This window comes from Salvelinus fontinalis, chromosome 8 (genome assembly GCF_029448725.1).
Source record: "Salvelinus fontinalis isolate EN_2023a chromosome 8, ASM2944872v1, whole genome shotgun sequence".
Classification (NCBI taxonomy): Eukaryota; Metazoa; Chordata; class Actinopteri; order Salmoniformes; family Salmonidae; genus Salvelinus; species Salvelinus fontinalis.
In genome coordinates this window covers 41,747,771-41,771,483 of record NC_074672.1, presented here as the reverse complement: position 1 = coordinate 41,771,483, position 23,713 = coordinate 41,747,771, and the positions used below count along the sequence as shown (strand labels likewise).

General features: G+C 43.9%; 1 protein-coding gene across 2 annotated transcripts in view; it reads left to right on the top strand.

Annotated features, from left to right (window-relative positions):
• The window catches only part of LOC129861255 (laminin subunit beta-2-like), a 73,615-nt gene that overhangs the window by 5,421 nt on the left and 44,481 nt on the right, over positions 1-23,713 (top strand). The window contains exons 1-2 of one of the 2 annotated variants that reach the window (XM_055932503.1): positions 9,019-9,118; positions 14,100-14,171. In XM_055932503.1, coding sequence (XP_055788478.1) covers positions 14,108-14,171 — 64 coding nt within the window. In that variant the 5' untranslated portion in view covers positions 9,019-9,118; positions 14,100-14,107. Of the gene's footprint in view, positions 1-9,018; positions 9,119-14,099; positions 14,172-23,713 lie in introns of those variants that run through there. The other variant, XM_055932504.1, reaches the window with a different exon arrangement.

Sequence of the window (23,713 nt, the reverse complement as noted above, 5' to 3'; positions counted from 1 at the left end):
CAACAAGAGCATTAGTGAGGTCGGGCACTGATGTTGGGCGATTAGGCCTGGCTCGTAGTCGGCGTTCCACTTCATCCCAAAGGTGGCCGATGGGGTTGAGGTCAGGGCTCTGTGCAGGCCAGTCAAGTTCTTCCACATCAACCTAGACAAACCATTTCTGTATAGACCTTGCTTTGTGCACAGTGGTATTTTTATTTATTTTTTTATTTTTTATTTTACCGTTATTTTACCAGGTAAGTTGACTGAGAACACGTTCTCATTTGCAGCAACGACCTGGGGAATAGTTACAGGGGAGAGGAAATGGCCTGTTACCACAAAGTTTAAAGCACCAAATCGTGTATCGTCTTTCACTGGAACTAGAGGGCTTAGCCAGAACCATGAAAAACAGCCCAAGACCATTATTCCTCCTCCACCAAACTTTACAGTTGGCACAATGCATTGGGGCAGGTAGCGTTCTCCTGGCATGCGCCAAACCCATATTCGTCCGCCGGACTGCCAGATGGTGAAGTGTGATTCATCACTCCAGAGAAAGCATTTACACTGCTCAAGAGTCCAATGGCGGCGAGCTTTACACCACTCCAGCCGACGCATTGCGCATGGTGATCTTAGGCTTGTGTGTGGCTGCTCGGCCATGGAAACCCATTTCATAAAGCTCCCGACGAACAGTTCTTCTGCTGATGTTGCTTCCAGAGGCAGTTTGGAACTCAGTAGTGAGTGTTGCACCCGAGAACAGATGATTTTTACACGCTATGCGCTTCAGCACTCTGCAGCCCCGATCTGTTAGCTTGTGTGGCCTACCACATCACTGCTGAGCCGTTGTTGCTCCTAGACATTTCCACTTCAAAATAACAGCACTTACAGTTGACCGGGGCAGCTCGAGTAGGGCAGAAATATCACAAACTGACATTGAAAGTCACTGAGGTCTTCAGTAAGGCCATTCTACAGCCAATGTTTGTCTATGGAGATTGCATGGCTGTGTGCTCGATTTTATACACCTGTAAGCAAAGGGTGTGTCTGAAATAATCAAACACACAAATTTGAAAGGGTAGCCACATACTTTTGGCCATTTGTGTTGGTTCTTGTTCAATAGTCTACAACATGTTGTTGAAATCTTCAAGCTTTTTATGATAGCCTACTTCAAACGTTATTGTGCATTAAGGCCATCTAGCTTCCCCGCCTCCTTCCACACTTCTCGTTTTTTTCCTACAAGTGATGAGAGATTTTTTGTGCGGAGTGGGGATGTTGATCGCTGGAGCACAAAGGAGTGGGATTTCCAACCACTCAACTCACATACTCTGGTCCTCCCTCACTTAATCTAAAGACATGCCTATATTAATAACCAGACACTGACAATGATTTACGGTTTTATGAGAAGAACATTTCATTAATTTTATTCCTGTGCGTTAGAGATGTCCTCTTGACTGTTGCTAATCATCTGTTAAAGAGGTGAAATGTTTGTTTTAAGAGTTTGAAATGGGTGCGCCGGCAATTGGTTTGGCGCCAAAACCTTCTGTTGTATCTCCCGATAATATATTATCTTTCTGGTCGTACATGTAGTGATCAAAAGTTACAAGTACAATGTGATATTGTTTACTAATTACAACGTGAAGGTAGATCTTCAGAAATGGGTATGACTACCTTGTATTTCCTCGTTTATTGAAGAGGGTTCTTGTCCATTTCCTGTTCAGAGAATTGACTGGCTAATGTAGGCGTTCAAGCGCATAGTTAATGAATGGTACGGGTTGCGTGGTAGTAGCTAACCCCTGGGGTATATAGGTTCACATCCCTTAAGTACAGTTAATGCTTAAGTTCATCAGGTTTAGGTTTAAGGTTTAGCACAGTTATTGAGATGTGTGCTGGTAGATATTCAACTATGTTTATGATCTGAAGACGTTTAAGATTGTAATTCATGTTTTACGAACGTTAAATGATCAGCGTGTGAATTGCCTTGTTTTCATTGGTCAAATGCATTGTGGGTAGGTGGTGTAAGAACTTTTGTATTGTCATTGTTTGAGAGATACACAAGGTAAAGTGGGCATGCTGCCAGGTACAGGCATGATGGAAGCCTTGGTTTTCCTTCGCCTTTATTGATGATCCTGTTTATTGGTTTATATTATGATCTTCACGTTTGATAAGAAAAGTAAGGAACTACTGTTACCTCCTCACTGTAAAATCCTACCGCAACGTCAACTTCACAAGACCAAACTCAGATCACATCTGACAAAATGTATTTCATCTGTATAATTGCAATGAATCATGGCTCTAAAAATTACTACAAAGAGTACAGTTACATGCACACAATAATACAATTATTGTGAATAGTCAGATTAATATAATAGTTTGATTTAAACGTTGACATGCTTTGCAAGAAGAACGATTTCCCTAATAATCCTGTTGACATTGGACACATCTGAAATCAGGCTACCTGACGTGACTTTGATAAATGCAGAAAATATTCAATCAAAATATACATTCTACTGTACCACAGAGATCATGTTATTTTGGTGAAGCCTATTTGATTCTGATTTCAGAGAAATATATAAAGTTTGTATGAGAACTAGCTTAACTCTATCCTCAACAGGTTAAGGTTTTTCCAAACTCACTCGACTCTTGCACAATAAGGAAGCTTGCGCTGCTCATGCTAGCCCGTGCGCAGATGTTCTGCAAAAGATTGCTCTGAAAACCAGGTGCTTTAATCGGCCTGTGCTCACTTCAATTATGACCTCACGCCAATTAAGATAAGAAGAGTAAGGTGTTTACATAACTAATGCCATAATCAGTTTAATATATCGAATTGTTGGTGTAGATGTATGAATCATTCTGCCTGTGGTAGTTGTGGTCTTAATGGGCTAGGTGGAGTAGGTTAGCTCTAAAGGTTCTCTACCTGGAAACTGTATTGTTTGGTCTTGCCCTGAGGAGAGCACTTTGTAGACTTCAGGTGTCCTGACGTGTTGGTTTAAAGATTCATTCATGTGATATTTTACCTGCAGCGGCTTAGATAGCGTGCATGGAGACACTGAATCTGATACAGTTTGGGTGAATGAAAGGACACACACACTCACATATACATACACTGTAGAGCACAGGTGTCAAACTCATTCCACGGAGGGCCGAGTGTCTGCGGGTTTTCGCTCCTCCCTTGTACTTGATTGATGAATTAACATCACTAATTAGTTAGGAACTCCCCACACCTGGTTGTCTAGGGCTTTATTGAAAGGAAAAACCAAAAACCTGCAGACACTTGGCCCTCCGTGGAATGAGTTTGACACCCCTGCTGTAGAGGGTAGCTGCTATGTACTGTAAGTATAGCTTTCTCATTCTGTCTGCATCATTGAAGATCTGGTTCAATTAGACTACTGCAGACATCTACACAGAAAGATATTTCAGATTATCTGAAATTTAAACCCGGATATGTCATTTCATTTCTTGAATGAAAGCATCGTTAATCTGTCACTACACAAAAGCCACGGTGTAAGGCCTGGGTGTCGGAGTGTGAAGTCAAAGCGCAGGAAACAGCAGGTCCAAATACAAATGTTCTTTAATGAACACGGACAAACTAGGCCACCCTACTAACACACTGGGTGTACTTCTTAACCAACCCCAGACACGGGGGGGAAACGAACACAGTGCAGTAAACACGAAGCACAAAACCAACACCACTACTTACAAACAAACAATCCCGCACAAAGAAACGTGCGGGCCGGCTGACTAATAAACCCAACTAATTACACCCTAATACAAAACAGGTGCACCCAATAAACACACAGGGAGGGGGAGAAAAGGATCAGTGGCAGCTAATAGGCCGGTGTCACCCGAACGGGAAGGAGAGCCTGCCTCGGTAGAAGTCGTGGCACATGGCCATTGCAGAACAATGGAAACAACTACTTCAAGGTCTCAGAGCGAGTGAGTGACGTTACCGATTGAAACGCTACTAGTGCGCGTGCTAACTAGCGAGTCATTTCACACCAGTTACATACACAGTGGGTCTTGCACATACACTGAGTATACCAAACATTAAGAACAACTAATTGCTGTTTATTATCTATGCATAGTCACTTCACCCCTACCTACATGTACAAATTACCTGGCTAAGCTGTACCCCCACACATTGACTACCGGTGCCCCCTGTATATAACCTCGATATTGTTAATTTACTGTGTTACTTTTATTATTTTTTTTAGTTTATTTGGTAATTATTTTCCTAACTCTTTCTTGAACTGCTCTGTTGGTTAAGGGCTCGTAAGTAAGCATTTGACAGTAAGGTCTACACCTGTTATATTCGGATGTGACAAATAAAGTTTACATTTACATTCCTAATATTGATTTGCACCCCCTCCTTTGACCCTGGGAACAGCCTCAATTTGTCAGGGCATGGACTCTACAAGTTGTCAAAGCGTTCCATAGGAATGCTGGTCCATGTTGACTCCAATGCTTCCCACAGTTGTGTCAAATTGGCTGGATGTACTTTGGGTGGTGGACCATTCTTGATACACACGGGAAACGTAGCAGCGTTGCAGTTCTTGACTCAAACCGGTGCGCCTGGTACGTACTACCACACCCCGTTCAAAGGCACTTAAATCTTTTGTCTCGCCCATTCACCCTCTGAATGCCACACATATACAATCCATGTCTCAATGGTCTCAAGGCTTAAAAATCCTTCTTTAACCTGTCTCCTCTTCATCTGGCCAGGACTACATTTGAGTGGAGAGAACTAGAGGGTCTTAAAAGAACATCTAGACAATACTGTTCAGAGTACCCCCCCCCCCCCCCCCCCCCCCCCCCCCCCCCACCACACACACACACACACGATAGAATGAAGAAGTGCTGTGGGCCAGTACTCACCCCTACGCCTCCTCACTAATTGAAGTGGATTTAACAAGTGACATCAATAATATGGATATGGATATGGAAGCAGGTATTGTTTTGTCTCCTCATGTTCCTCTATCTGTTATCTGACTTTTACTGAGGAGGTGTAGGGGTGAGTACTGGCCCACAGCACTTCTTCATTCTATCGTGTGTGTGTGTGTGGTGGGAGGGGGGGGGGGGGGGGGGGGTACTCTGAACAGTATTGTCTAGATGTTCTTTTAAGACCCTCTAGTTCTCTCCACTCAAATATAGTCCTGGCCAGAGACCAAAATGTCCCTTTGAGGTTCCGGATTAAAATGTCCCTGTGAGGTACCAGGTTAAAATGTCCCTGTGAGGTACTAGATTAAAATGTCCCTGTGAGGTACTAGATTAAAATGTCCCTGTGAGGTACTAGTTTAAAATGTCCCTGTGAGGTACTAGATTAAAATGTCCCTGTGAGGTACTAGATTAAAATGTCCCTGTGAGGTACTAGATTAAAATGTCCCTGTGAGGTACTAGATTAAAATGTCCCTGTGAGGTACTAGATTAAAATGTCCCTGTGAGGTACTAGATTAAAATGTCCCTGTGAGGTACTAGATTAAAATGTCCCTGTGAGGTACTAGATTAAAATGTCCCTGTGTAGTATCGGATTAAAATGTCCCTGTGAGGTACTGGATTAAAATGTCCCTGTGAGGTACTGGATTAAAATGTCCCTGTGAGGTACCGGATTAAAATGTCCCTGTGAGGTACCGGATTAAAATGTCCCTGTGTGGTACCGGATTAAAATGTCCCTGTGAGGTACCGGATTAAAATGTCCCTGTGAGGTACCGGATTAAAATGTCCCTGTGAGGTACCAGATTAAAATGTCCCTGTGAGGTACCGGATTAAAATGTCCCTGTGTGGTACCGGATTAAAATGTCCCTGTGTGGTACCGGATTAAAATGTCCCTGTGTGGTACCGGATTAAAATGTCCCTGTGAGGTACCGGATTAAAATGTCCTGTTTATACATATTTGAAGTGTTTAACGTGTGTATACACGTTTGACGTGTTTAACATATTTGATGTATTTGACGTGTGTATACATTTTTGACGGATTTGACGTGTTTGACATATTTGAAGTATTGGACATGTTTGACGTGTGTATACATATTTGACGTGTTTAACGTACTTGACGTGTTAGACATATTTGACGTGTTGGACATATTTGATGTGTTTGACATGTGAATACATATTTGACGTACTTGACCTGTTTATACATATGTGACATGTGTATACATATTTGACTTGTGTATACATATTTGACATATTTGACGTGTGTATACATATTTGACGTGTGTATACATATTTGACGTATTTGACGTATTTGACGTACTCTACGTGTGTATACATATTTGACGTGTTTGACGTGTGTATACATATTTGATGTGTTTGACATGTGTATACATATTTGATGTGTTTGACATGTGTATACATTTTTAATGTGTTTGATGTGTTTGACGTGTGTATACATATTTGATGTGTTTGACATGTGTATACATATTTGATGTGTTTGACATGTTTGAAGTGTTTGATGTGTTTGACGTGTGTATACATATTTGATGTGTTTGACATGTGTATACATATTTGATGTGTTTGACATGTTTGACGTGTGTATACATATTTGATGTGTTTGACATGTGTATACATATTTGATGTGTTTGACATGTTTGAAGTGTTTGATGTGTTTGACGTGTTTGACGTGTGTATACATATTTGATGTGTTTGAAGTGTTTGATGTGTTTGATGTGTTTGACATGTGTATACATATTTGATGTGTTTGACATGTTTGAAGTGTTTGATGTGTTTGATGTGTTTGACATGTTTGACATGTTTGATGTGTTTGATGTGTTTGATGTGTTTGACATGTTTGATGTGTTTGATGTGTTTGACATGTTTGAAGTGTTTGATGTGTTTGATGTGTTTGATGTGTTTGAAGTGTTTGATGTGTTTGATGTGTTTGACATGTTTGAAGTGTTTGATGTGTTTGATGTGTTTGACATGTTTGAAGTGTTTGATGTGTTTGAAGTGTTTGATGTGTTTGATGTGTTTGACATGTGTATACATATTTGATGTGTTTGACATGTTTGAAGTGTTTGATGTGTTTGACGTGTTTGACGTGTGTATACATATTTGATGTGTTTGAAGTGTTTGATGTGTTTGATGTGTTTGACGTGTGTATACATATTTGACGTGTTTGACATGTTTGAAGTGTTTGATGTGTTTGATGTGTTTGACGTGTTTGACGTGTTTGATGTGTTTGATGTGTTTGACATGTGTATACATATTTGACGTGTTAAAAATTATATATTTAAACTTTATTTAACCAGGTAGGCCAGTTGAGAACAAGTTCTCATTCACGACTGCGACTTGGCCAAGATAAAGCAAAGCAGTGTGACAAAAACAACAACACAGAGTTACACAAACAAACGTACAGTCAATAACACAATAGAAAACAATCTATGTACAGTGTGTGCAAATGTAGAAGAGTAGGGAGGTTAGGCAATAAATAGGTCATACAGGCGAAATAATTACAATTTAGCATTAACACGAGTGATAGATAGACATATTTGACGTGTGTATTTTACGTGTTTGATGTGTTTGACGTATTTGAAGTGTTTGGCGTGTGGATACATATTTGACGGAAGGGAGAGTGAGGCCATGTCTTGCTCTTTTGTTGACAACCATCATCTCTATCTGATAGGTCACAGATGTGTCTGACTATGAGGACAGTGTAATCTGTCTCAACTCTGAACCTCCCCTCCAGGTTGAGTTGTTGTTTGTCCGAGGTTACGTTACCTCCTCGATTGGGACTCCCATCAGGTTACTATTATTTCAATGTCACACATACATTCACAGTGTGATTCATGTTCAAGATCATATTCAACTTGACCATAGCGACCTGCTTATGAGTTCCGCTGATTCTGAATATGTTGCGGTAGCCTTGTCACATGTCGTGCCCCACATTGGGCTCCACCTCAGTGCCCTTTCATAGAGCGGGTCAAAGGTCATGTAACCACAGAGCAGCAAATGTGAGGGCTGCTTTGTTCCGTCATGTGATTTCTGTGGTCTAGCTGGCTGACACACAACCTTACTGCCGGCTCTTACGAAAGTTGAATTATGGCATACGAGAGTCCCTCTCACTTTCTGCATGGAACTGAAAGGATTCCATATTATTGGAAACCTCCACCGTTTCTCTGACTTTGTCAAATATGTCCACATTATGCTAAAGTGATACAGTTCAACTTTTAAGGTTGTGGAGGCCTCCTGAGTGTTAGCCGTGCCACTAAAGATCCTCTGCCGTGCCACTAGACATCCTGGTTTGAGTCCAGGCTCTGTAGCAGCCGGCCATGACCGGGAGACCCATTTGGCCCAGTGTCATCCGGGTTAGGGGAGGGTTTGGCCAGCAGGGATGTTCTTGTCCCATTGCACTCTAGTGACTCCTGTGGCGGGCCGGGCGCAGTGCACGCTGACACGGTTGCCAGGTGTACGGTGTTTCCTCCAACACATTGGTGTGGCTGGCTTCCAGGTTAACTGGATATTGTGTCAAGAAGCAGTGCGGCTTGGCTGGGTTGCGTTTCAGAGGACGCATGGCTCTCGACCTTTGCGTCTCCCGAGTCTGTACGGGAGTTGCAGCGATTGGACAAAACCGTAACTACCAATTGGATACCACGAAAAAGGGGTATCTTCTTATTTCATCCAAAAGAAATACAGAGAGCTCAGTTTTTTTTCTCTTCTCTTGACCGTGTTGTCAGTCTGGTGGTCAGATTGGGTGCTCCTCACTCTGGTGGCAGGGGGGGGGGGCTCTCCCTGCCTGGCTTGGGAAAATCCAACACAGCGCTTGAGGGCCCCCACCCCTCCCTCTCTCCTTCCCTCCATCCGAACCCCTTCCCAAAAGAATGGGGCAGTGCATTCCACCTGCCTAGAGACCATTTTCCCCTTTCAAACACTGGCTCTCAGTGACAGATGAATTTGAATAAGAATCGCTGTACATTCACCCCACTGCCCCGATGACGAAACCAGGGAGAGACTGGGTGGCCAGCCATACAACCAACTGATTGGCTGCTATTATTCAGGCTGTTTTTACACCGCTACAGCCAGTTGTGCTTACAAGTTTTTTTTTACACACACTGAACACACACTCACACTTACACACACACCCACAGACACTCTGCAACTGAACCGGCCTGCAGAAATATTCTCACCAGAGAGGACTGAGTTAAACTTGCGTGGCTGTGTGAGTACTTAGATCTTATTCATATTATTACTATCCCAGCTAGCACATTTGGTTCCTTGAAAGTTGTTGGAACGTACATTTTTTGGTTTCCCATTGGTTCTGGGAACGAAGCCATACGTCCCCTGACCGGTAAAACTGAACATTTTCGCCTGTTAATGGGAACCAAAGTGTTTAGGTTGCAGGGAGGTTTGTTTTACTATGGTTCCCTGAAAGGTTTCCTTATAGGTTTTATTAACGTCCTGAGAATGGAAATTATGGGTTTTTTGAAGGTAATTAAATAACATTAATTTCTTATTTTTTTATTTAACCTTTTATTTAACCGTCAAAAAAGCCCATTGAGACTTTCTGAGAACAATCTGAGAACATTCTCTAAATGTTGTGAAGGTTTTGAACTAAATGTAAAGGTTATTTGGACGTTTTTTAATAACTTTCTTAAAACTTTCACTGAATGTTTCAGTAAGACTTAATAACACTGCTAGCTTAGTTCGAGTTATCTGTTTTGATCTCCAAGCACATCTTGGTACATGGACTTTTATGTGCTTCAGCATTAATCACGCAAACACATTTATTTTTCATTGTGACACAGCATCAGAGAATCTTCTATTCTCTGTCCATGGAATTAGTCCACAGCGCCACCATGATGGAGCGAGCATGCCATGTTTTTATAACTCATATAAAGCTGTTCCTTTTAGTCTATTCAAACAGACCCCATTTCAAAGGAAACAAGCACTCATTAAGATCTGGTGTAGCCAATTAGTGGGTGTGGCCAACACACCACATGAGAGAATTTTGTTGACGCTGAAAACGGAATGTAAACGTTTTTAAATAACATTATTAGAACGTCCTCTGAATGTTACTAAAGTTTTCTTGTGTTTTTCTATGGAAAGTTTTCTTAAAGGTGAACTATGCAGATGTCGCTCCGCCATTTCCTGGTTGCTAAAATTCTAATAGTTTGCCTAATTTCAGTTTATGTGACAAAATATGCAAGATAAATTGTAGATAAACATTATTGTAGATAAACATTGTCCATCTATTTTTTGTTGTTCCTTAAATATGCTGAGGATGTTCCAAAACCAAAGCAACTATCCTGCACCATTCCCAGAACATTGTGGGAAGGTAGTATGTAAAATAACAACAGGACAGCCACGCTCTCACCAAACTCAAAACAAAAACATATGGTTCCCAGAACGTTATGTGCTAGCTGGGATGTCTAGATAAATCACTTTTCAGAAGTTTGACCTAACAGATGTGTTGTTTCTGATTGATTGTATGAAAAGGTTTTAGAACTTTGTCTTTGTGAGTTAACATCTGTGCTACTAGTGTGTTACACCCTAATGCTTGTTTATTTATTTATTTATTTATTGCATACAGGCACTTTTATTAAACACATCCTGTCAGAGATTTGTATTATTATGTTGTTGAAATGGTGAATTTGAAGGACTTGAGATACTTTTATGGTAGATTTGTTGGACTTTGTGACTGAATTGGCGTTCTGTGATAGTTCAGTGTGTTCTCTGGTAAACTGGTAGATTTCTGTGGCATGTTGTTTTCTTGTTTCTGTGGTAAACTGTCAGCTGACTTAAATTGACGTGAATTTCTGTAAACTGTTCTCCTTGTGGTTGTTTTATGTTGGTGGGAAACTGTGGCAGTGGCATTGTGTTGCAGAGCTGTTCCAGTGTAGGACACTTCAGCAGGGTACAGTGGCTGCAGAGAGGGGCACCGATCCTCAAGGGTTTCTACCCACAGAGAGACCTACCAGCCAGGCCCCAGCCAGCCAGCCTGCCCCCAGCCCTCAACCAGCCAGCCCCCAGCCCTCAGCCAGCCTGCCCACAGCCCTCAGCCAGCCTGCCCACAGCCCTCAGCCAGCCAGCCCCCAGCCCTCAGCCAGCCAGCCAGCCCCCAGCCCTCAGCCCCCAGCCATTAGCCCCCAGCCAGCCTGCCCTAAGCACCTCTGGCCCAAGGCTGCAGTAGGTAGCGAACCAAACATCGTACGCTCCCAACAATTGAATGGGTTAACCTAACCTGATGTTTAAAGTTGAAACAGATTTTTTCCCAGTTCAGTAGCATGCATTTTCCCGTCTTATTCTGCATAGTCACATTATAGAAGAGACATGCAGGTTTGGTCATTGGCCTTATGAGAACAGCAGAACGTGGAGTTAACTCTCCCTGTAAAACGGATATGACATCACGGTGTGATATCAGCATCCCTCTTCCTCACTGCTTGGAACTTGTTTAACCTGTAACAGAGGTGAATGTACAGTGTACTGTTTTGAAGGTTTGTTTTGAAGGAATGTTGCCCACTGGGCACAGACGTCAGTTCAATGTCTCGTTTTGATGTACATTTGGATTTGTTGTCAACTAACGTGAATTCAACGTGAAATTAAAACATATATATAATCATTGGATTGAGGTTAAAAGTTGTGTAAAAAAATGATTAAATGCCCTTTACGTTGATGACTTTTTGCAAATACAATCAGTTTTCCATGTTGATTCAACATCATCACATACAGTGCATTCGGAAAGTATTCAGACCCCTTGACTTCTTCCACATTAAAGTCTTGGGTCTGACGCCACAAACTTGGCACACCAGTATTTGGGGGAGTTTCTCCCATTCTTCTCTGCAGATCCTCTCAAGCTCTGTCAGGTTGGATGGTGAGCGTTTCTGCACAGCTATTTTCAGGTCTCTCCAGAGATGTTTGATCGGGTTCAAGTCCGGGCTCCGGCTGGGCCACTCAAGGACATTCAGAGACTTGTCCCGAAGCCATTCCTCCGTTGTCTTGGCTGTGTGGTTAGGGTTGTTGTCCTGTTGGAAGGTGAACCTTCACCCCAGTCTGAGGTCTTGAGCGTTCTGGAGAAGGTTTTCATCAAGGATCTCTCTGTAATTCATCTTTCCCTCACTCCTGACTAGTCTCCCAGTCCCTGCCGCTGAAAAACATCCCCACAGCATGATGCTGCACACCCATGCTTTACCATAGAGATGGTGCCAGGTTTCCTCCAGACGTGACGCTTGGCTTTCAGGCCAAAGAGTTCAATCTTGGTTTCATCAGACCAGAGAGTCTTGCCTTTTGGCAAACTCCAAGCGGGCTGTCATGTACCTTTTACTGATAAGTGGCTTCCGTCTGGCCACTCTACCATAAAGGCCTGATTGGTGGAGTGCTGCAGAGATGATTGTTCTTCTGGAAGGTTCTCCCATCTCTACAGAGGAACTCTGGAGCTCTGTCAGAGTGACCATCGGGTTCTTGGTCACCTCCCTGACCAAGGGCCTTGTCGTGGAAATTTAGTACTGAGAGAGACTTGGTCCTGGACATTTCTTCAAATAATCATCTTTATTTAATATCGATTAATTATTGCAATAATGAGACCGTCAGCCCACCAGTCTTGACTGACTGTTAGGCCTAGATTCTAGCCTTTACAGGCGTTGCACAGTTTTTATATAGCTGATACCAAGATTGCTTAGTCAGTCACTTCTAACCTTCCCATAAGCCACCTTGGTTATTTACACAGGATGGTCTTAGTTTCCCAGATGCCAGGAAGATGAGACAATGAGGCATTGTTCTTAACTCGTTCAGGCTCTCTCTATCTCGAGTCACACACACCACATCTTGTCTATAGAATGCTAGCTTTTAGGTTTTTATCACCAACACAAGTCAATTGTCAGCTTCAAGCTATCTCTAGTAGGACCCATGTCCTCAACACCCAGACTGGCTGCAGGGTGCTAGAGTGGAGACCATAAAACACAGCATTAGCAGGACAGAAATACCTTACTGTTTGTTAATAAATAATTGTTACATATCTGAATACTTGTGTAAATAAGGTATTTCTGTTTTTTATTTAGCATGAATTTGCAACAATTTCTAAAAACCTGTTTTTGCTTTGTTCTTATGGGGTATTGTGTGTAGATTGAAGAGGACAAATATGTATTTAATCCATTTTACAATAATGTTGTAAAATAACAAAATGTGGAAAAAGTAAAGGGGTCTGAATACTTTTCGAATGGACTGTAGATTGTTTTGGTTGAAAAAGATTGACTTAGCCAGTTTTTGCTCAGTGGATGGTGAGATGTTACATTATGTTAGATTATTTTGCCATGCTAAACCATATTGACAAAAAGTCTTATAAATGACTTCATTATCATTGGTTGGATTTGATACTATTTGACAACAACTTTAATTTGTTTGAGACAAGTCAGATTAGAATAGTTGGACATCACTAATCTGTTTTCCCACGCACACATCTGAAGGAACACATGCTCTGACCCATTTAGCACTTAAAGCTGTGTCTGTGTAGACTGTGCACACACAACTCCTTTCTCTCCACGGTCACACGACACGGTCACAGAGGCACCCCTGACCTCTAGGGTCTGGGACATCCCACGACTCCCTGAGAACCAGTGGGTGGAGGGTCACCAGCACGTAGAGACATTTCCTAATAGATCTTTAGATATAGGTTACTCCACGAAAGCTTTGTTCGATTGAACATGGGGAAAACATGTCAAAGAAAAAATAAAGCAATTGTCATTAAATGAACAATGCCTTGGTCCTGCTTGTTGTGATACTGATATAAATGGCTGGGCCCTCCAGTGTTTCAATGGATGGTACTGATATAAATGGCTGGGCCCTCCAGTGTTTCAATGGATGGTACTGATATAAATGGCTGGGCCCTCCAGTGTTTCAATGGATGGTACTGATATAAATGGCTGGGCCCTCCAGTGTTTCAATGGATGGTACTGATATAAATGGCTGGGCCCTCCAGTGTTTCAATGGATGGTACTGATATAAATGGCTGGGCCCTCCAGTGTTTCAATGGATGGTACTGATATAAATGGCTGGGCCCTCCAGTGTTTCAATGGAGGATCATTGTGGATTATGATGCAAAATTATTACAACTTTGAAGACCAATTGATGCTATTTCACTTTCACAGAGACATTTGTTTGTCTTACTCACTCAGAACACACACACTCTCTCCCACTCTGTGTTTCAGCCTTCTGGATGACCTTCTGTCAAGGTATCCTGACTTCCACCATGGCTGCAAATCTGGGCTTCTTCATTTTGGGTGAGTGGAACTTTCAGTTTTTATCCTGCTCTTTGTAAACATTCAGTTGACTGTATTACGGTCTGTTTCTATGGTGATGTATTCTGTCCTCTCACCACTCCCATCCAGAATCACAACACTCTCACATGATGTTAGTGTTTGTCACTCAGAATCAGCTGCTTCCCCTAAACAACAGGATCAATGTTGTTGTTTATTGAGTATTGAAAGTACATTTTCTAACTCTCACTTACCCGAATCAGCTATGGGCATATTATGCCACAGAATCCCACACTGGAGGACTATAGTAGTTTGAGGCATCTGGTTTTTGAAAACAGGCTTTGATGACCTTGTCTACGGTAGAGCCCCACAACAACTCACTGTTTTCTCCATTCCTCCATTCACACTAACCTCTGACCTGACCTAGTCTGTCTCGCTCTGAACCCTGTGTTTATGCTCCTCGCTCTCACTTGTATCACCCTGGTTCCCAGTCCAAGATCCTAAGGATTTAGCATTCCTTTATCTGCTATTTACACTTTCTTTTTTCTGCCAAACATTCTTGGTGAGATTCTATTTGGCAAACAGAACTACTGCTTTTTGGTTCCCTCTCTCCGGGACTGGATTGATATCAGTTTAGACCCCGTGGTCTGGAAAATGCTAGTGTACACTGACATTACAGTTTGATGGATTTGATTCATTAACATCCCATATTTATGCAGCCAAATGTCAAGGATGGAAGGGAAAGTAGAAGAGACAGGGAAGAGAGGAGGGTAAAACAGGGAAGAGAGGAGGGGAACACAGGGAAGAGAGGAGGGGAAATTTATGGAAGAGAGGAGTGTAAAGGCAGGTGAGAGGGGAAAGCCAGGGGAGAGAGGAGGGGACTGAAGAGAGAGGTCATTCATTTAATGACGACATGGAGAGAAGAATGAGCAAAGCAAGGGCGTGAGAGGAAAAAAAGCTCATTAGTGTCCATATTGGACAGAATGGGCTGATAGAGAAAAGGAGGGTATTAGAGCACAGCTTCATTACCAGCGGTGTGAGAAAGCAGAGAGAGGCTTGAGTGCTGCAGGGCACAGACTGATGCACACATTTCCTCAGAGGTTACAGGTTATGGCCATGACTTTTCAATTTTTTTTTACAGTTGCTGGTCAGTTCTGTTAAAGTCGGATGATTACATTTTTCGAAAGCACACTGTAAAACATCCCGCAGTGACACTGTCAAATTCCATGGCAAAGGTGCGGGCAGTCATTTTGCATCTGTAATACTGTGTGCAATGTGTTTGGTATTGTCACATTGTCTCAGGGTAAAAACTGAGGAGGAGAGTCCATGTGCTTGACTGGCACAGCAACAGCTTCCTTAGAGAGGAGACAGACACAAACCCCACACTTCCCTTCCTCCCCATCACATGGTGTTGTTTTACTAGTGTGTTGTAAGGAAAGAGAATCTCTCTCTCTCTCTCTCTCTCTCTCTCTCTCTCTCTCTCTCTCTCTCTCTCTCTCTCTCTCTCTCTCTCTCTCTCTCTCATATATTATATATTATGTTTATTTCTCATTTCATACACCATAATCGCTGTCTTCCCTCCTAAACCACAGATGTGTGAATGGTGTTTCCTCCAGAGCAGGGCAGGTTGGCAGGGCAGGTTGGCAGGGCAGGTTGGCAGGGCAGGTTGGGTGCAGTGCAGACAGGGGATTTGTCTCTGCTTTACTGTGTTGACACCATTGAGCTCCTCAGACTGTTGTTCAGTCTCTTACTACCAAAGAGGATCCACTCCTCAGACCGTTGTTCAGTCTCTTAGGCTAGCGGGACAACTTCCTGTGAAAGCGTAATTCAAATCAATTCTAATAGTTATTATAGCGGTTAAACATTTAGGTACATATAAGTGTCTTACATCGACTAAAAGCTTGAATTCTGGTTAATTTACATTTACATTTACATTTAAGTAATTTAGCAGACGCTCTTATCCAGAGCGACTTACAAATTGGTGCATTCACCTTATGACATCCAGTGGAACAGCCACTTTACAATAGTGCATCTAACTCTTTTAAGGGGGGGGGGGGGTTAGAAGGATTACTTTATCCTATCCTAGGTATTCCTTAAAGAGGTGGGGTTTCAGGTGTCTCCGGAAGGTGGTGATTGACTCCGCTGACCTGGCGTCGTGAGGGAGTTTGTTCCACCATTGGGGTGCCAGAGCAGCGAACAGTTTTGACTGGGCTGAGCGGGAACTGTACTTCCTCAGAGGTAGGGAGGCGAGCAGGCCAGAGGTGGATGAACGTGGATTAGAGGTGGATTAATCTAACTGCACTGTCCAATTTACAGTAGATATTACAGCGAAAACATACGGCTCCACACATCAAAATATTTTTTCCACCAGCACAGGTTTCATACATTCGCATCCCAAAAAATCTGTTTAGTTGGCGCCATCGATTTGAGTAATCCACTAGTTCAACTTGCAGAGAAAGGAATCCGAAAATCTACTCCTAAACTTTGTTTCAACAAGTCAAAATATGTTTGTATTTACTCCTCAGACACCCTAAAATGTAATCAAACTATAATATTTATTTCGGAAAGAAGTGTGTTCAATACGAAACCGATTTTAACAGGTGTGCAACTTCATCAGGACGCGGATTTCCGAGACTGTGTCCTCATACAAAAACTGTTATTTCTTATTCGTTTTTGAAGTTACAAGCCTGAAACTTTGGACATAGATTGCTGACACCCTGTGAAAGCCATAGGAATCCAGGGAGCTATTTTACAATATGAGCTTTCTCTTGCATATCTAAGAGGATGGTCTCTCTCCCCCCAAAAAAAATTCTGGGTTGGTTTGTCTTTGGATTTTCTCCTACCATATCTATTGTGTTATATTCTCCTACATTATTTTAACATTTCTACAAACTTCAAAGTGTTTTCTTTCCAATGGTACCAATTATATGCATATCCTGGCTTCAGGGCCTGAGCTACAGGCAGTTTGCTTTGGGCACGTCAGTCAGGCGGAAGTGGAGGAAAAGGGGTCTGATCCCTAAGAAGTTTTTAAGATGCCGGAACAATGAGCGCTGAAAGCTTTTTAACCTCTCTAGTCATACAGCACAAGCTTATTATATTAGGTCATCTCGCAGAGTAAACGCTAGCTACTTACATCTTTGAAGATTCAGTTGAAAATCTGTTATTTAAATCCAACACAATTTGGGGTATTTCTGGAATGTCTTGCGATCGATGGATAACTAGCAACAGCTCTAGTCTCTGTAGGAGTGTCAGAATGGGCCTCTGCAGGGCTAATTGGTGACTGAGGTGATACACCTGCATGCACACACACACCAACACACACACATACACAAATACATACATACATACATACATACATACATACATACATACATACATACATACATACATACATACATACATACATATGCAGCCAGTGAGGTATGAAGTGTGTTCAGCGGACTACTGTCTGTCTGTCTGTCCCCCCAGCCCAGGACCCAGGCAGCTGCCCTACTCTCCTCTCTCACCTGGTCGTCATCGTAGCTTTCCCAGGAACTCAACTCTAATCCAGTTACAGACAGATTACTGGGTCTTGTGATTTTCTTGAACCCTCCCTCCTTCCCTGGGTCGGCACTGGCACAGAGTATAGGTTGCTTGATATTCTAGAAGGTGTGCCCTTTTCTCCTCATTCACCTGCAGTCTGGAATCTAGGTCATGTTCTCTATGAGTGAACATGCACTTCTGTTGTGTGGAAGTGTTACCTTTCACCTTCCATCTGTATCAACTGGTGCATTGCTATGTGCTCTCCTACTGTACAATGAATACAGAACTGAATGGAGACAGTGTTCCTGTTAAACGTTAACCATCCGTGACAATGTTATCTGATTGATTCCATCACACAGTCATCACACAGGAGAGATTATCTCAGGGGCAGTGGACCCACCTTAGACTAGCCTAAGGAGAGATTATGTCAGGGGCAGTGGACCCACCATAGACTAGTCTATGGAGAGATTATCTCAGGGGCAGTGGACCCACCATAGACTAGCCTAGGGAGAGATTATGTCTGGGCAGTGGACCCACCATAGACTAGCCTAGGGAGAGACTATCTCAGGGGCAGTGGACCCACCATAGACTAGCCTAGGGAGAGATTATCTCAGGGGCAGTGGACCCACCATAGACTAGCCTAGGGAGAGATTATCTCAGGGGCAGTGGGCCCACCATAGGTTAGCCTAGGGAGAGATTATCTCAGGGGCAGTGGACCCACCATAGACTAGCCTAGGGAGAGATTATCTCAGGGGCAGTGGACCCACCATAGACTAGCCTAGGGAGAGATTATCTCAGGGGCAGTGGACCCACCATAGACTAGCCTAGGGAGAGATTATCTCAGGGGCAGTGGACCCACCATAGACTAGCCTAGGGAGAGATGATCTCAGGGCAGTGGACCCACCATAGACTAGCCTAGGGAGAGATTATCTCAGGGGCAGTGGACCCACCATAGACTAGCCTAGGGAGAGATGATCTCAGGGCAGTGGACCCACCATAGACTAGCCTAGGGAGAGATTATCTCAGGGGCAGTGGACCCACCATAGACTAGCCTAGGGAGAGATTATCTCAGGGGCAGTGGACCCACCATAGACTAGCCTAGGGAGAAATTATTTCAGGGGCAGTGGACCCACCATAGACTAGCCTAGGGAGAGATTATCCCAGGGGCAGTGGACCCACCATAGACTAGCCTAGGGAGAGATTATCTCAGGGGCAGTGGACCCACCATAGACTAGCCTAGGGAGAGATTATCTCAGGGGCAGTGGACCCACCATAGACTAGCCTAGGGAGAGACTATCTCAGGGCAGTGGACCCACCATAGACTAGCCTAGGGAGAGATGATCTCAGGGCAGTGGACCCACCATAGACTAGCCTAGCGAGAGATTATCCCAGAGGCAGTGGACCCACCATAGACTAGCCTAGGGAGAGATTATCTCAGGGGCAGTGGACCCACCATAGACTAGCCTAGGGAGAGATTATCTCAGGGGCAGTGGACCCACCATAGACTAGCCTAGGGAGAGACTATCTCAGGGCAGTGGACCCACCATAGACTAGCCTAGGGAGAGATTATCTCAGGGGCAGTGGACCCACCATAGACTAGCCTAGGGAGAGATTATCTCAGGGGCAGTGGACCCACCATAGACTAGCCTAGGGAGAGATTATCTCAGGGGCAGTGGAATCCCAGACGAATCCCAGACGAAAGACAGTTGCGGTGATGTTGTCCATCATGTTGTCCAACCTTGTCAGCCTGACAGCCTGAGCCTGGTTCTTCTTTCCCCATGCCAGCCTGTATAGAGATCAGCAGCACGGTACATGTATGGACGGGCCCTCTACACTCCAACACACACATTCCACCTCCTCACAGGGGCATTGTGGGAGGGGGCGGACTGTTTGGAACTGTCCGTGTCCAACACCTGGAATGTTTTTCTTAATGAATAACATTTTCCCCTCGCGCCGTCTCCCTGCATTCTTGCTATAGCCCCCTGATCTGAAGGGAGATGGGGCGTGCGTGTGTGTGTGTGTGTGTCTCAGTTGGCGGGCGGCGTACAGACACGTGCTTGACCAACGCTCTAATCAGACCGTAAAACCAGCCGGTGTCAACAGCAGTTTTAAAACCTACAAACGCTCTGTGTTATTGTTTTCACACTGGAGGACATTAGCATTAGGATCTGACCTAAAGTAACGTTCTCTAACATGCCAACACGAATTGATATATTGATATGTGATATATGTACATTTCATCAGTGATTTTCGGGAGCAGCTGTACTATACCCTGGTCTACCCTGATCTACGGTATATTAAACAATGGGTTCCTAGGTAGGATTTGAAATGTTATTTGAAATGTGTATCGTTGTTATTAGATGCTATAACAGAGTAGGTGAAAGCAAGCCCTGGGGTGATTTTACTAGGGCCCTCCCCAAATATACTCTTACAAATCACACACACACACACACACACACACACACACAGACACAGACACAGACACAGACACAGACACAGACACAGACACAGACACAGACACAGACACAGACACAGACACAGACACAGACACAGACACAGATACAGATACAGATACAGATGCGGGTGCACACACACACACAAAGCACCGGTCTGCAGTGGTGCCTTGTAATTACCAGCCAAAACCAGGTACATTTCAACACCGGGGAAAAAATAGAACAGCGTGATGAGAGGATAGACCTGCAACATAATGTCATTACAGTGAACCATAGTGAGGTGGACAATTCAACACAAACATGGTTCAACCACACGGGCTGAGATACACTAGAGACCTGACCGTGTGGTGCAAGGACAACAACCTCTCCCTCAACGTGATCAAGACAAAGGAGAATATTGTGGACTACAGGAAAAGGATGACCGAGCACGTCCCCATTCTCATCGACGGGGCTGTAGGGGAGCAGGTTGAGGGCTTCAAGTTCCTTGGCGTCCACATCACCAACAAACTAACATGGTCCAAGCACACCAAGAGAGTCGTGAAGAGGGCACGACAAAACCTATTCTCTCTCAGGAGACTGAAAAGATTTGGCATGGGTCTTCGAATCCTCAAAAGGTTCTACAGCTGCACCATCGAGAGCATCCTGACAGGTTGCATCACCGCCTGGTATGGCAACTGCTCGGCCTCCGATCGCATGGCACTACAGAGGTTAGTGCGTACGGCCCAGTACATCACCGGGGCAGGGCTTCCTGCCATCCAGGACCTCTACACCAGGCGGTGTCAGAGGAAGGCCCTAAAAATTGACAAAGACTCCAGCCACCCTAGTCATAGACTGTTCTCTCTGCTTCCGCACGGCAAGCAGTACCGGAGTGCCAAGTCTAGATCCAAGAGGCTTCTAAACAGCTTCTACCTCCAACCCATAAGACTCCTGAAAATCTAATCAAATGGCCACCCAGACTATTTGCATTGCACCCCCCCCCCCCCCCCCCCCCCCCATAGTCACTTTCATAGTCATAGTCACTACCTACATGTACATATTACCTCAATTACCTCGACTAACCGGTGCCCCGCACATTGACTCTGTACCAGTACCCCCTGTATATAGCCTCCACATTGACTCTGTACCAGTACCCCCTGTATATAGCCTCCACATTGACTCTGTACCGGTACCCCCTGTATATAGCCTCCACATTGACTCTGTACCGGTACCCCCTGTATATAGCCTCCACATTGACTCTGTACCGGTACCCCCTGTATATAGCCTCCACATTGACTCTGTACCGGTACCCCCTGTATATAGCCTCCACATTGACTCTGTACCGGTACCCCCTGTATATAGCCTCCACATTGACTCTGTTTTTATTTATTTTTTATTTTTATTTTATTTATTTCACCTTTATTTAACCAGGTAGGCTAGTTGAGAACAAGTTCTCATTTGCAACTGCGACCTGGCCAAGATAAAGCATAGCAGTGTGAACAGACAACAACACATAGTTACACATGGAGTAAACAATAAACAAGTCAATAACATGGTAGAAAAAAGAGAATCTATATACAATGTGTGCAAAAGGCATGAGGTAGGCAATAAATCGAGTAATTACAATTTAGCAGATTAACACTGGAGTGATAAATCATCAGATGATCATGTGCAAGAAGAGATACTGGTGTGCAAAAGAGCAGAAAAGTAAATAAATAAAAGCAGTATGGGGGGTGAGGTAGGTAAATTGGGTGGGTAGTTTACAGATGGACTATGTACAGCTGCAGCGATCGGTTAGCTGCTCGGATAGCAGATTTTTAAAGTTGTTGAGGGAGATAAAAGTCTCCAACTTCAGAGATTTTTGCAATTCGTTCCAGTCGCAGGCAGCAGAGAACTGGAAGGAAAGGCGTCCAAATGAGGTTTTGGCTTTAGGGATGATCAGTGAGATACACCTGCTGGAGCGCGTGCTACGGGTGGGTGTAGCCATCGTGACCAGTGAACTTTTATTTCATACTTTTTTGGGGGTATTTTCTTAAAACTGCATTGTTGGTTAAGAGCTTGTAAGTAAGCATTTCACTGTAAGGTTGTATTGCACCTATTACATTTCACTGTAAGGTTGTATTGCACCTGTTGTATTCAGCGCATGTGACAAATACAATTTGATTTGATTTGTCTAGATTGTCCACTCATGCAACATACACATTGCATCTTAGAAAAGCCATTAGGCGCTGTATCACTGTTAGAGTTAATGTGTATCGGAGAGGGGCCCTAGGAGTCACAACTACAGTCACCCCCACCCCACATCGTTGTCCTTCATCTCTGGCGAGCTACAGGTATCTCCTGTATGCTAATCGTTCTGTTCAACGCTCCTAACGGGACTGTTCTATTTGAAGTATGTTCAGATCAATACTCCAAAGGTCAGCCTTTGATTTAACCTGCAGGTTTACTGTACCTGTACTCAGGTGTGTGAGTGGCTGAATGTTTCCTACTGGTCTCAGGTGTGTGAGTGGCTGAATGTATCCTACTGGTCTCAGGTGTGTGAGTGGCTGAATGTTTCCTACTGTACTCAGGTGTGTGAGTGGCTGAATGTTTCCTACTGGTCTCAGGCGTGTGAGTGGCTGAATGTATCCTACTGGTCTCAGGTGTGTGAGTGGCTGAATGTATCCTACTGGTCTCAGGTTAAGGCCCGGTGGTTCACTGCACCTTCACTGAAATTCAGGGAATCTGCTTCAGTTAAATATTTTACTTGAGCAACGGCCAAGTCATGTTATATGATCTGTGTATATTTATCGATTAGCCTACGGTACAGGAGGACATGGTTTCCATTACGGCCTTGCACAATAGCAGCCTGTGAAGCAAGCCAAGGCAAGGCACGCTCGTTAATCTGTCTGTGGATTGGAGCGTGTTTTTATGTGTTCAATTAGAAAAGCTTTGTTGAGCTCTGTGTGTTGTCGTCCGCTGATCTGATCTATGTTTACTTAGTTCTCTTATTATTGTAATTGACATTTAATTAACATGCCATAATGACTAGGTGTCTATGGGAAATATGACTATTTCATTTCTCATGGGGAGCACAGGATGTTTTTCAATCCACATCACACTTTCCACCTCCGCCATGTCCCAACATGCTGTGTGTTTGCTGTTCCCTGGTCCTCTGATGTTGAACGAGGCCCCAGTGATTTCTACATCTCTTTCCTCATCTCTAGCTGCCTCTCTCTTTCTCCTGCTCTTCTCTAGCTGCCTCTCTCTTTCTCCTGCTCTTCTCTAGCTGCCTCTCTCTTTCTCCTGCTCTTCTCTAGCTGCCTCTCTCTTTCTCCTGCTCTTCTCTAGCTGCCTCTCTCTTTCTCCTGCTCTTCTCTAGCTGCCTCTCTCTTTCTCCCGCTCTTCTCTAGCTGCCTCTCTCTTTCTCCTGCTCTTCTCTAGCTGCCTCTCTCTTTCTCCTGCTCTTCTCTAGCTGCCTCTCTCTTTCTCCTGCTCTTCTCTAGCTGCCTCTCTCTTTCTCCTGCTCTTCTCTAGCTGCCTCTCTCTTTCTCCTGCTCTTCTCTAGCTGCCTCTCTCTTTCTCCTGCTCTTCTCTAGCTGCCTCTCTCTTTCTCCCGCTCTTCTCTAGCTGCCT